The sequence below is a fragment of the Gadus chalcogrammus genome, chromosome 11 (assembly GCF_026213295.1).
Source record: "Gadus chalcogrammus isolate NIFS_2021 chromosome 11, NIFS_Gcha_1.0, whole genome shotgun sequence".
NCBI classification, from domain to species: Eukaryota; Metazoa; Chordata; class Actinopteri; order Gadiformes; family Gadidae; genus Gadus; species Gadus chalcogrammus.
Window position 1 is genome coordinate 13,885,773 of NC_079422.1, and position 13,526 is coordinate 13,899,298.

General features: G+C 47.6%; 1 protein-coding gene across 2 annotated transcripts in view; it reads right to left on the reverse strand.

Moving 5' to 3' along the window:
* Positions 1-374: 374 nt before the first annotated feature.
* fbxl4 (F-box and leucine-rich repeat protein 4) overlaps positions 375-13,526 on the reverse strand; it is a 13,321-nt gene continuing 169 nt past the window's right edge. The window contains exons 1-9 of one of the 2 annotated variants that reach the window (XM_056602443.1): positions 13,007-13,526; positions 11,943-12,614; positions 10,427-10,778; positions 9,203-9,447; positions 8,252-8,465; positions 5,416-5,487; positions 5,074-5,198; positions 4,417-4,604; positions 375-4,061 (exon numbers count right to left, since the gene is read on the reverse strand). The exon at positions 13,007-13,526 is cut by the window's right edge and continues 169 nt beyond it. In XM_056602443.1, the coding sequence (XP_056458418.1) occupies positions 3,898-4,061; positions 4,417-4,604; positions 5,074-5,198; positions 5,416-5,487; positions 8,252-8,465; positions 9,203-9,447; positions 10,427-10,778; positions 11,943-12,439 (1,857 nt within the window). In that variant the 5' untranslated portion in view covers positions 12,440-12,614; positions 13,007-13,526 and the 3' untranslated portion in view covers positions 375-3,897. The remainder of the gene's footprint in view (positions 4,062-4,416; positions 4,605-5,073; positions 5,199-5,415; positions 5,488-8,251; positions 8,466-9,202; positions 9,448-10,426; positions 10,779-11,942; positions 12,615-13,006) is intronic. The other variant, XM_056602444.1, reaches the window with a different exon arrangement.

Below are 13,526 nucleotides of genomic sequence, written 5' to 3' on the forward strand. Positions count from 1 at the left end.
TCCTGAAGAACGACCAGGGAATGGATACCCTGGTGCGTGACAGTAGACCGGCTCTTGCTCCTTTCCACAATTTGACTCCTCTACGTGCAGCTCGCCCCCTCTTGGTTCTCCATCTTCATTCTTAACACTGGTCTTCATCATTCTAATCAGCACTGTGTGTCATCACAATAAGGAGCTGTGATTGGTCCCTTCAAACCTTACCTGTTAAATAGTGTTCTCTATATTTTGAGGAGTAAAACAAGAGTTTTGTCTTAAAATGGTCAGTTCCAAAAACAGTTATCAGGCTTCTTTAAAGGGAAGAGCAATCCACCCCCCCCCCCCACACACACACACAAATACACACACACATACATGGGAAGGAGAGAAACCGACAGACATAGTAGAAATAAATAAATAAAGAAAACAAACCATGTATAATCTGGTTGATTAATGGGTCAGGAGCAACATTTCCATCTGTAGCCTACCATACATTCTCCAACACATTCATCACACGCTGTAAGGTCCTGAAATAATACTAATAATACAAAATAAAAACTAATTGCAGCTGTGCACCCTCCTGGTGGATATATATGGGCTTCATACATAAGGATGATGGGTGGGAAGCCAGCGCCTCCGCAGAGCCAGGGAAAGCCTCCATGAATCACGCTGTGCGAAGGCCCCGGTTGTACCGCGGCAGCCCGCCTTGGTGGCGGAGAGAAGCAATCATCAGGGAGCCAGTCCAAATGAATACTTCAGCCGAGGCCGCCTCGTTCTCCGTCATTAGGGCACATTACAGGGCCACAATATACATCATTAAACCAGGCATAAACAATTAATTAAAACGCTGTTAAGGAAGACAAGCCATCGCCACGTCTCCCTGCGGTATTAATAGGCAGTTAAACGGCGGAGGGTTAAACCAAAAGGGATAATTCCGCAACACGCTCCTTGAAGTTACTCATGCGGACCATAAAGGCTTCTCCGTCGGTCTGGGGTCTGGAGACGGTTCACTCTGTGGAGCCTAATCACATGAGCTCTGCCTAAATACCCCAAGCCTATTAGCAAGCTACTTGTGTATGATATGCACTTAACCTTTAAGACAATGTTTTGAGGAACATCAGCATACAAATCAATTAAATCAATACATTTGTTAAGCAAGAGTCCTTGTTAATCAAGTCCAGTGGAAGCATTTGGCATTAGAGTAAAGAATTATACATAGACCAAAGAAGCAGAATCAGTCTTCGGCCTTGCGTTTATTTAAAATCCGGCAAACATTGAAGCACCCATAATTCCTCAGAATTGTGGCACAACCTTTGTACTACATTGCCTCAATCTTCTCAGTCCAAGCATTTTAAGCTAACACACTACAGCATTGACATCGCAGGAAGGCGCATAACTAGGTATCCTGCAGATGGCCCAACCCTAATACCACAACTGAATTAAAACCAACCATATTCATGGCAATCAAAACCAAAATAAATGGCAACATGAAATTAAATATTTTTTAACACTTATATTAGCCAGCTAGGTTTTGTTTCGGACAATAACAGATTTATTTTAAAGGAGGTGCTATGTTACCAAATACAGCAATATTAGTGGTTGACGGTCAACCAAAACAAACGATTAAAAAAGCTCTTTCAGCAATATTCTTTAGAAAACCTAATTGGAAAGAAATCATGTTTTATTGTCCAAACTGAAGACATTTTACCTAAAATTCCAGAAAGTTTTCTTTTTTTAAATCGATAACATAAAAAATGGTGAAGGCGGAGGCCTACACAGCCGCAACTTTAAAGGACAAAGTATTAAAAGAGAGTGATACAAAGATATGTTGCATATTAATTACGATGGCCATGAGCAAGGCCTATAAATATAGCTGTGGTGCTTAGGCCAAGGTTTTTCCGATTACTTTGGTTAAACGCCATGAAAGCAAAGCACCTCACCTCACAACAATCAATAACACAGACATTCCAACACATTCACCCAGAAACATAAGGCACAAGTACAATTCCCATTCTAACTAGCAAGTGCTCGAAAGCAAAATTCAAGTATTTGCAAAAGTTTTTTCCTCAAGCTCTTTTGCACTGCAAATGCGGCTTAATATTATAACACCATCAATAATTAACCATGGACAACATTTATGTTTTTTTTTAACAATGGTACAATAACAGTATGTGTTTACACCAACATATAGTGACGTCACCCTTCATCTTTCAGCTACATCAGAGCTAACCACTGATAGGACTAAGAATTGAAACATGGAGGAATTTGTTGAGCTAAATCAACAGAAGGTCAGCCTCTGTTCTGCTGGTTCCCGGATGAAAACTAAAAGTAGGCTGTGTAAAAAATAAATACAAATGAAACGCTTACCCTGAGTACCAGGACAATTATAAAGGTTGAATATTTACACTTGAGTGTGAAGCTCACACTGAACTATACACATTTTTGCAGTACGTCATTCCGTCACCAGTTGGCCATTTCCGCATAAGAGGGCAGCCTGTGGCTTGAGTACAACAACAAGCAAGCTTGGATGGCCCACGGCTGATGGCATGGGACCAGATGTGCAGGGTTTGAACATAACCCAGGCATATGAAGACTTAGGTCCAGTCCTATTCTCCTGCACTGCTCTTCAGGCGGACAGGTGAAATACATTTCAACCAAGCACAACCAAATGTTGAATGAGGCTGGGCCTGTATAATTACATGACATAAAAAAAATGACAAATGTAGGTATCCGTGTGTTGGTTCAATCCAATATAGTGACTTGAGTTAGTTTGATAGGACAGTGGCCAATAGGGATGAGTCGGTCGCGACCGATTCGTTCACAACGAATGAATCCCGAAGGTGAACGACCAGAACTGGTTCCCCAAATACAAGAGAACTGGTTCTTTGATTCTTTTTTTTAACATAAAACAAAAATATGGTCACGTAAATAAAATATACGAACGAACAGAGCTTCGTCTCCCCGCAATCTTATATTGATTAAGTCTACAACGTTCTCAAAGATTCAGTCAATTAGAGGTAGCAATGGTGTTGCCATGGCACCTGGGTAAACAAATGACAAGGTTGTACCGTCGAATTTGCGCGCTTTCTCTGTCTGACGACAACTGTGAGATTCCCTGTCAAATGACGTAATCTGACTTAACGAACAAATCAAACGAACGAATCGTTAAAGTGAACTGAACTGAATGAACTGATTCCCGGAAAAGAATCGTTTTGCCCATCCCTAGTGGCCAATATAGTTGATCAATGATTTTCCAAGAGATGGCACTGATGCCTTGAGAAGAGACTGATGGGCATATATACATTTCAAAATAAAAGATATGCTGGACTTCTAAAATCCTTGCATAGTATATAACTGAACTGAACTCGCAAGCAATTTAAGAGGTTATGCGTAGTAACAACCCCCAATTACTTAATGGATGCACAAATAGTCTCACATTTATCATTATAATCATGGTCACATTGATCAACCTGCTTATCAACGGCCCACAGAGTCTGGCCTGCGTTTTCACAGGAGGCTTCCAATAAAATTAAAACCGGATAGTGGTTAACAAGGCAACACTTCCATCCTTGTTCCGTTTGGCAAAAAAAAGAAGTGAAATCAAGCAGATTGTCAGCCTTCCCCTTATTTAAAACGCAAATCCGTCCAAACCAATAGTTCTATGACTTTGAAAGGGTGGGGGGGGGGGGGGGGGGGGTGTCTGACAGCAGTTTAAGTTCAGCTGCCTCCTCCACCCTTAACCCGCTGATCACGGATAACGCCTCGGAACCCCTGCCATGAGCGAACCTCTCCTCCAATATCTAACATGACCTGTGACGTCTTGATTAAATCCTTTGTTCGCTATCTGGCTAACCAGCAGTCACCGGCCCCATTCTCCGTCTCTGCATGGCCGGTGTGCAGCGCGAGAGGGGAAGCCAGGGGTCATTGGGTGAAGCTCTTCTTGATGGCGACTTTAGGGAAGAGGGCCGAGAGCTCCTGGACGATGCGGTTGTCCAGCTGGGAGCAGAAGGACACGTCCAGCAACAGCAGCTTGGGACACGACTGCAGCAGCTTCTTCAGGGCCTGTGGACTCACCATCCTGGTGCCTGGACCGTCAACACAGGATGATGAAGAGAGAGAGATAGGGATAGAAAGACAGAGAGACGGGCCGAGACAGAAACAGGGAGGTAAAGAGGGACAGAGACGGACAGAAATGCAGAGATAGAGAGCGAGAAAGATTCAAACAGGGTGACAGACAGTCAGCCAGGGAGTGATAGAGACAGACACAGACGGAGACAGAGAGAGGAAGAGACGGACAGACCAAAAAAGAGAGATAAAGAGACCATGAACCTAAAGACGATGACCACGGTGGTCCTGTGTCTCTCCCTTGGCTGGAGCGAACCATTAAAACCGTTAACGTATCCACCCATTGGTACTGGAGGCTTGGAGTACACAGCCTACCCAGGATGTCGAGGTGCTGCAGCGAGGGGCAGTTGCCGGCCAGCTCCTCCAGGTCCGCGTCACACACGGTGCGGTTGGCGGTGAGGAAGAGCTTGCGCAGTCGGGGCAGTTTGCGCGCCAGGTGCTGGAAGCATCCGGAGCTGCTCTGAAGCGTGGGGCACCAGCCCAGGTCCAGCTCCTCCAGCATCCTGACAGGGGGGCAGATGGGGGGAGAGCATCTAGTTTTACAGAGAGTTAAGGCAGAATAAACAGAGGCTTGGGTGGTCCCACTCTCCGCTGCCCTGCGGGCGTCATAGAGGACGTCCAGCCTTAGGGGTGGTCAATCCTTTGCAGACCCACCACCCCCTTCTTACCGACCCAAACGCATAAAGAATCAAAATAATAGTATTATTTATAATAATAATAAAAGCAACTGTTCTTCTGCCATGAATGGTTATTTTATCTGGCGTCACTCCGGGGCGTTTTCCTGGGGCCGTGGGCCGTGGGGGGGAGGGGGGGTGTCGTCTTTTGGGGAACCAACCCCATTTTAGGTCCTGCATTACAGGCTCTGCACAGAGCAGTCGTGCTCTGGTCTCACGGCTGCGGGTCGTCTCGGACGGGGCTAAGGGGCAGCGAGTGATGGACGGAGTCTGGAGGTGCCTGGTGAACGAGCCCCACCTGCAGCCGGAGACCAGCTCGGCCAGGCCGCGGTCCGTCAGGTTGCGGCAGCGCCACAGGTCCACCGAGCGCAGGGAGTAGCAGCGGCTGCTCAGCATGCTGGCCACTACGTCGTAGTCCTCGATCTGGGGTTCCCCACACACGCACACACGCACGCACACACACGTTAACATTAGCGGTGGTGGGGGTGATAGGACAGGTATATGTAGATTTACATGTACACATGGAATGCTTGAGAAGCAAGCTATAGATGAAATGGAGCTCTGCTTTATATATGCTTCATATATCGGTACCACAATGAAGTAAAAAATCTAGTGAGCGTACGTGTGTGTGTGAACCCACCCTAACACAGCTGCCCAGGTTGAGGTGTCTCAGCTCCGTACAGAAGGTCAGGATGTTCAGTATGGCGGTTTGCTGCAGCATACAAAAAACAAAGCAAGAAGACAGAAAAAGGGAAAACAAGTTTGGTTGGAGAGTGTTGATCGACAGCAAACATTCCAATCCCTGGTGTTTTAGGATTCATGTCGATTTTTTTATTTAGATTTGGAGAAAGGCTCATCCATGGAGACATACTGTGTATATGTAGCAAAAGTTTAGTCAGGAAGACGACATTCCCCTTCTGGTTATCATCGCTCTATGTTGGGTTCTTAATTCCCACGCAGTCATCGCAGTCTCCTCACAACAATCAGGGCCTGTGCACCAACAGCAGGGCTATGACACGCAAACGGCCGGTGTTTACATTAACATCTCTCAATCATGCTTGACGCTTTTCTGTTGATGAATTGAGTCTCGTTGCAGCCCTCCTCCCGCCTCTTCATGTCCGGCACTGAGCGCCACCCGTCTACGGAGAAAGAGACGGCGTCCTCCAGGGCCAAGGACCTCCGTCCATACTCACACCACCCCCACCACCAGCGTCTAGACACCGTCATTCATCTCCCAGCATGCATCCTGGACCCTGAAGAATAATTTGATGCTGTCCAATTCCTAAATGTACATTTTGTGGTTTGTCTTGAATACTAGTCTCTCATGATTGAAATACAAATATTAGGGATTTAGCTAATTATTGTATGCAGCAATTATTTTGCCAGGGATCATTTCAAGCATGAATTGATCGCCAATCCCAATTTTCTAGGGCCCAAAGTGAGTCATGAACGTGCTTGCCTTGTCTAATCATTTCCTTCATGAACCACGTTGGGCATTTCTACGAGATAAATGACAAACAATAAACTGGTGGTCAAAGTCATAATCATTCATTTTCCATCAATCTGCTAATCGTTCCAACACTTATATACACACATTCCCTGCATCCAAACGCCAATGGCAACATACTAAACTGCAGGGAAAAGCTCCGGGTCTCCCCATCAGTTTACATTGAATAACGAGACAACAACCTATGCCTTCTTCCACAATCCTTTCTACCCAGAGGGCTGTTGCTATTGTTTCCCTCCTGCTCACACACTCAGCAGGGCCAGGGACCTCTGCACCGGCTGTGTGATAAGAAGAAAGACAGGGATTCAGCACGCAAATGCAGACACATGCGCCTCTAATGCAGGCGCAAGGTGTCAGGCCTGACGCTCCTCAGTGAAAGCTGCTTGTTGTGTGTGTGCGTGTGTGTGTGTGTGTGTGTGCGCAAGTGGCACACGCACCTGTGTTTGGGGTCTGTGTTTGGCATCTCGCTAAGAGCTGCACTGCTGCACGCAAGCTATTTAATTAGAGGGGTGACAGGCTAACGACAGCTGAGTTGTCAGGGCATCCGTACAGGCACGCGTACACACACACAGAAATGAACACATACTAATTCACAAAGAAAGAAAAATACGCATTTATATACACATATACTTGTGTGTTTACCCCACACACACACAGAATAAAACACACACTTATACACACACATATATATAAATAAACCCACTTTCATGCACAGAAATAAATACAAACACACACACACACACACAAACACACACACACACACTCGCCTAGCTGTCGGTCTCAGAAAACAACAACTCTGAGCACGCTCCTTCAGCTCCAGTACAGAAACCCTACACCACCCATCCTCTGCTCCTCCAGCCCGCAACCCAAAACACGACAAACAGCCGAGAAATGCTGAGGTGGCTGAAGATGAAGAACTTAAAAGGGACGGCTGTTTTCATTGTTTTGTTTTTTTTCCGCACAGGCAGGACTGGACATGAAGGCGGTAACGCTGGGTCCCCGGGACAACAGGTAACCATGGTCTCGTTACAAATAACATCAGAGGCTTCGCAGTGGCCCTAACGCCAGCCCCAACACCACTACCATATTACAGTGCTAGCCACGACGGCTACCCCCATCTCAGTGTGTACTACTACAGTGTTAGCCACGACGGCTACCTCCATGTCAGTGTGTACTACTACAGTGTTAGCCACGACGGCTACCTCCATCTCAGTGTGTACTACTACAGTGTTAGCCACAACGGCTACCTCCATCTCAGTGTGTACTACTACAGTGTTAGGCACGACGGCTACCTCCATGTCAGTGCGTGTTCCTTCAATGCTAGCCACGACGGCTACCTCCATCTCAGTGTGTACTACTACAGTGTTAGCCACGACGGCTACCTCCATCTCAGTGTGTGCTACTACAGTGCTAGCCACGACGGCTACCTCCATCTCAGTGTGTACTACTACAGTGTTAGCCACGACGGCTACCTCCATCTCAGTGTGTACTACTACAGTGTTAGCCACGACGGCTACCTCCATGTCAGTGTGTACTACTACAGTGTTAGCCACGACGGCTACCTCCATCTCAGTGTGTGCTACTACAGTGCTAGCCACGACGGCTACCTCCATGTCAGTGTGTGTTCCTACAGTGCTAGCCACGACGGCTACCTCCATCTCAGTGTGTGCTACTACAGTGCTAGCCACGACGGCTACCTCCATCTCAGTGTGTGCTACTACAGTGCTAGCCACGACGGCTACCTCCATGTCAGTGCGTGTTCCTTCAGTGCTAGCCACGACGGCTACCTCCATCTCAGTGTGTGCTACTACAGTGTTAGCCACGACGGCTACCTCCATGTCAGTGTGTGCGCTACAAAAAGTTGAGCTGCGCGGATTACCTCAATCTCTGTGTGAGCTATAACAAGTTGAGCAGCGACGGCAACCTCCATCTCAGGGTGAGCTATAACAAGGGGAGCCGCGCGGGTTACCTCTATCTTGGTGCGGTATAGCACCAGGCGACGTAGGCGTGTCAGCTTGGAGATGTGGGTGAAGGCCTGGGGGTGGAGCCGGTCACACGAGGACAGGTTGAGCTCCTGCAGCCCCGGGCAGGTCTGGGAGATGACCTCTAGGCAGGCCTCCGTCAGGAAGTGGCAGCAGGACAGCTCCAGAGACACGAGGCTGGGGCCACACGCCTTCATGAAGCTGGGGGGGGCAGAGGGAGGTAGAGAGAGAGAGTGAGTGACTCCCACTGATAGAGGGTAGGTGTTGTCAATAGAATACACATCACATGAAATTGATTTAAGCCTATGCCTTAAGGGTTTGGGACAAAGGCTTAGTGGACTATTAGGGGTTGAGGGATAATATCGACTCACGTAAGAATGGCGAACCTTATCTATGATTCTGTACCAATTCACAACTCCCCCCCTCCCCCCCAATTCTTTTCCTCTTTTATTTTGTCTTAGGTTTGCCTTTGTGTGTTAACTTTACTGCAATCAGTTGATATAACCTTTTCAAATATTTCAACCTAATCTTAGACATACTTTAGTCTGCCTTCACACCGCCACCAATATTACCTTATTTAACACCATTAGTAAATATGAACACCATTACTTAAGTCAACATGTACCCCATTAGTAAATGAAAAAAAGTTCATTAGGTATCTGTTAATTAACTGTTATTTGCTTATTACTGCATTAACTAATGTTTATTCATGGTTCATTCAAGGAAAATGGCTATTTCATGTACCCTTATTGTAAAGTGTTATCAAAACATTTAAAATAAAATAATACAGTGTGTGAGTGTGTCTTCACTGCGACTGTGTGTTTACATCCTCCTTCCAAAAAACAACATTTAGGGACACATCACCCCCCCCCCCTCCTCCACTCCAAGGTGACACCCCTTCAGGGTGTTCATCCCTATGACAACGCCCTGTCTCTGACCTGGTGAAGCCAGATGGGGTGAGGGCCCCACGGTTCCCCGTCCAGGAGAGGTTGAGGCGCTGGAGGAGGGAGCAGCGGCTCTGCAGGTGGCCCAGCGAGGCGTCACTCAGACGGGCCCAGTAGGGCTGCAGGCTCAGCTGGGTGTACTGGAGCGGGTCGCAGCAGTGCTGGTGCAGCAGCTTACAGCTCTGGGCCAGACGGCAGAGGTCCCGTAGGGTCAGGTGGCTCAGTATCAGCTGGATCAGCTACGGGGGTGCGTGTGTGTGTGTGTGTGTGTGTGTGTGTGTGTGTGTGTGTGTGTGTGTTTGTGTGGGAGGGAGAGATAGGATAGGATAGAAAGGAAATTGAACAAAAAAAATTAAACGCCTAAGTGACATACAAGGACAATGCAGGGAAACCACGCAAGAACATGTAAGGGCATCACAAGCACTGATGAAAAGTGTGATTAACAAGACTACTTAATTCTGCAGTCGTTTTAAGTGCTTGGAGCAGGCTGAATACGGTTGGTCTGGGCCAAACGCTGCTAATCACAGAGCACTGATATATGGACAAGGCGTGAGTATCTGCCAGTGATTCAGTCATTTATTTATTTTTTTGTATTTTCCCCCCCCAAGAAGGCTACTATTGGTGTTTATTAGATTTAAAAGTAAGCGTGTCAACACTACACGTGAAGGAACGGCATCTTTGAACCTTTTGTAGCAAAAACAATAAGAAGGCAAAGAGGTGCGTGTGTGTATGAGTGGTACTGTAGAAGATAAACAACATGTGTTGCTCAACTCCATATCCGCTAACAGATAATAGCTGTATTGGGTTTCGAAACCAACACCGCCGTGACAAATAGTGCTAATGTCAGTGGTTTGAAGACGAGACAATATGGATAATATCAAGAGACCTGCCAAGGAGGGGTGTGTGATTTAGTGTGGGAAAAGGGTGTGTGGTGAGGGATTTGTGTGTGCCTATGTGTGTCTGTGTGCGAGAGAATGTGTGGGTTGTGGGTTTCGACAACCCCAGGTTGTCCTCAAGGCAGGATAATGACTCTCTGCTCGCTCAAACGATCAAATGTCAAGGGCTGGCACAAGCATGCGTGTGTGTGTGTGTGTGTTTGTGTGCGAGTGTGTGTGTGTGTTTGTGTGTGTGTGTGTGTGTGTGTGTATGTGTGTGTGTGTTTGAGGGTCTGAAAACCCTCTCAATGCGGCCTCAATCTGGCAGCTTGTCTGCGATCACCTCGTACGGGAGTCGGTCAAAGTGGCCGTTGCCCGCGTTGGGCGGTTTCCCGTCGTCGACCTCGTCGTCGCCGCCATGCCTGAAGGCGGCCGCCATGTCGGCCAGCTCCTCGTCGCTGTCGCTGAGGTCGCCCACGCCGATGACGGGCATCTTGTAGAGGGGCAGGATGGGCCGCTCCCGCAGGCCCCGCAGGATGACGGCGTCCAGCTCCGTGTAGTACTGCTGCAGGGAGCTGTTGATCTCCAGCCGCAGCAGGTTGGTGGGGAAGCTGATCTGCCTGATGGCCGGCGAGAACTGGCGCGCCTGTGGGGTCAGAACCTTGGTGGGCTCCGCCGACCACAGCACCTCCCACCTGGTGGCGGCCGGCCGGGGGGGAGAGGGGTAGAGAGAGCGAGAGGCGCTGGTCAAGCAAGACGGGGCTTTGTGGATGGGCCGTGGGTGGCGTGGTCGTGGGTGATGCGTGTTGTGATGAACGCTTGGTTAGTCACAGTTGGTGCACGTGGTCAATGGGGTAGGGGGCGCGTTGGCCTGGGGCGCTCAAACGCCTTCCATGTCTTTTGATTCCCTTGGTATCATAGATACTACGATTTTCTGTGGTGTAGAAAATCTTAGTGTCTCGTTATAAAAAATAAAAAATAAAACAGGAGAATAACAAATATTCCAACCTCTCTAAAGACAACTACTGCCATGGAAGCATTGCAAGCCAGGAGTGATTATGTTAACCATGACACATCCATCCCAATCAATAGACTGTTAGCCCACAGTTCTCATTCTGTTTCTTTGAGGTATGTCGATTAAACCAGATATTGTTTTAAGCATGATGCATAGCATCTCAGAGGACCGGGGTAGACGCATCATTTTTGCATATTTGCACTTCAACGCAAACCAAAATGCCTGCGGTCTTTAATTGGCATGTATAACCTTGGTAACTATCGAGGAATGTTGCTTAATAGCAAATGAAAAAAGGAAGAAAATAACTAATGAATTGAAAGACCCTAATGAAAGCAGCCTAATGTGACTTCAAAATTGTTCATGTGTGGTTGCCATAGTAACGAAAATCCATTTTTATTTTTCAGATTTTGCTTTTCAATGACATAATCAGATCCATATTGAAGATTTTAAATGGATAACGAAATCAGAAGACTTTCTACAGTTACTAACATGATGGATAAATAGTTTGGATGAAAAAACACAATTGTTATCTCAAACCAAACCCACTAGGTTGATTTATTAGCCTTCTTCTATGTAGCACAGCACATCCCTCTTAAATTAGGCATTTGCAGGAGTGGTGGTGATGATGACGGTAGAAAACATAAAAAACGAAATACGGACATGAAAAATATGATTCCTTTGAGTTTGTTAGCCAGCCTTAGAAACAAATTCCAAAGCCTTCTGAGCCGTCTCCATGGCAACGATACAGCCAGACCTTAAAGCCCAATCTCATTATCATTCTAACTGGCTGGAGATGCGTCTCATAAAACGAGTACGATCCTACGTGTGCGTTCCCCATTGTTACCTGACATCGGCAGGAGTGTTCTGGGAGAAAGGGTTCAGGTTGCAGGCCTGGATCTGCACGATGGCGCCCGGGTAGTAGGTCTCCAGCACCTCCACGGCCATGGGGTACACCGGCTCCTCGAAGGCCAGCTCAATGTAGTCCTGGCTGTGAAAGCCGCGGGGCGTGCGTCGGAAGCGCGGCGGCGCGCTGGCGCACTGCTCCCACCAGGTGCCATAGGCCCGGAACACGGCCGTCTGGGTGAAGTCCCCCGAGCTGGGGTACACGTTGGGCACCCCGGCCAGGTTCCACATGGTGTACGACATGCTGTTCTCGCTGCCGTAGTGCGAGCTGAAGTCCAGCACCTCCTTGGCGTACTGCTCCACCTCCAGGCTGACGGGCAGTGCGGTACGCTGGCCCGACTCCACCGCCCGCCGGCTGTTGAGCGCCTCGCCCCGCGTGCCGCTCCTGGAGCGCCGGCGCAGACATATATAGTAGAACATGCTCAGCAGGGTTAGCATAGGGAACACCGGGCCTGGGCGGCAGTGTCTGGGATGGAATGGGGGGCGGGGGGGGGGGGGGGAACACGAGGCTAGAAGGGGAAGGAGGCAGACACCTTCCGCCTACGGGAAGCAGGCTTGCTCAAACGGTCAGTGCCTACGAAGAGCGGGCGACAGGCCCGACGGCATGCATGACCTGTTGGTTAGACAGAGACGGACACCTAGATTAGTAAGAAGGGTAAGTTAGCGGTGCCTCGGTGTTCCTCAAAAGACAGAGTTACAGAAGAAGAAGTTCCAGTTATAATTCCAAACACCTGGGGACAACTCATCAAATGGTTTCCATCAAGGCTACTTCAACATTAAACCAGATCAACCAAGATTAAAAAAAGATACAGAAATGACAGATAGCGAATGTGGGAAGGTTTGGATGTCAATTGTGGTAAAACACATCTGTTTAAATACTGCTAAGGAAGGCATTGGTGAGCATTCTCATTTTTAGTGCAGTTGAAGATAATAATAATAATAATAATGGGAAAAAATATGCAATTCAATGCTATTGAAAGCTATGAAGATGATTTTTTTTCAAACCTGGCCAGATGATACCTATCCAGATGATTCCCAATGAAAGAGGACTGAGTGACCAAACAACTCGGAATTTCGAAAGTGTGTCTCAAATTTGGTTGTCAAAGCAGTATGTCAAGTGCATAAAGGAGGGCTGGGTTTGCAGCACATCCTGGCTGCCTATATAACATGAAGGGGCAGTCCAGTCTAATATTGTGATATAAGGAAGTGAATCAACCTATAAAAACAAATAGTTCCAAATTGGACTTTACACTTGCAAATATCAAACACCACAACACCCTAATGGGCTGTCACCAGGTGGTTGAACCTGTTCCTCTCACAACAGCGTATTCTTGTAAGGATTGTGATATTATGAAGGGCATTTACATTGGTACAGTACCAACAGGTGCTAGTTGACACGCACTACAATAGACCTTGGTGAGAAAATCTGTGGTGTCACATCAACACTAACAGGACCCCCGCTGAGCTGTCATAATACACGACCACAACCTGAGTGATTAGCATAGCTACGGTGAGCTAGCACTAG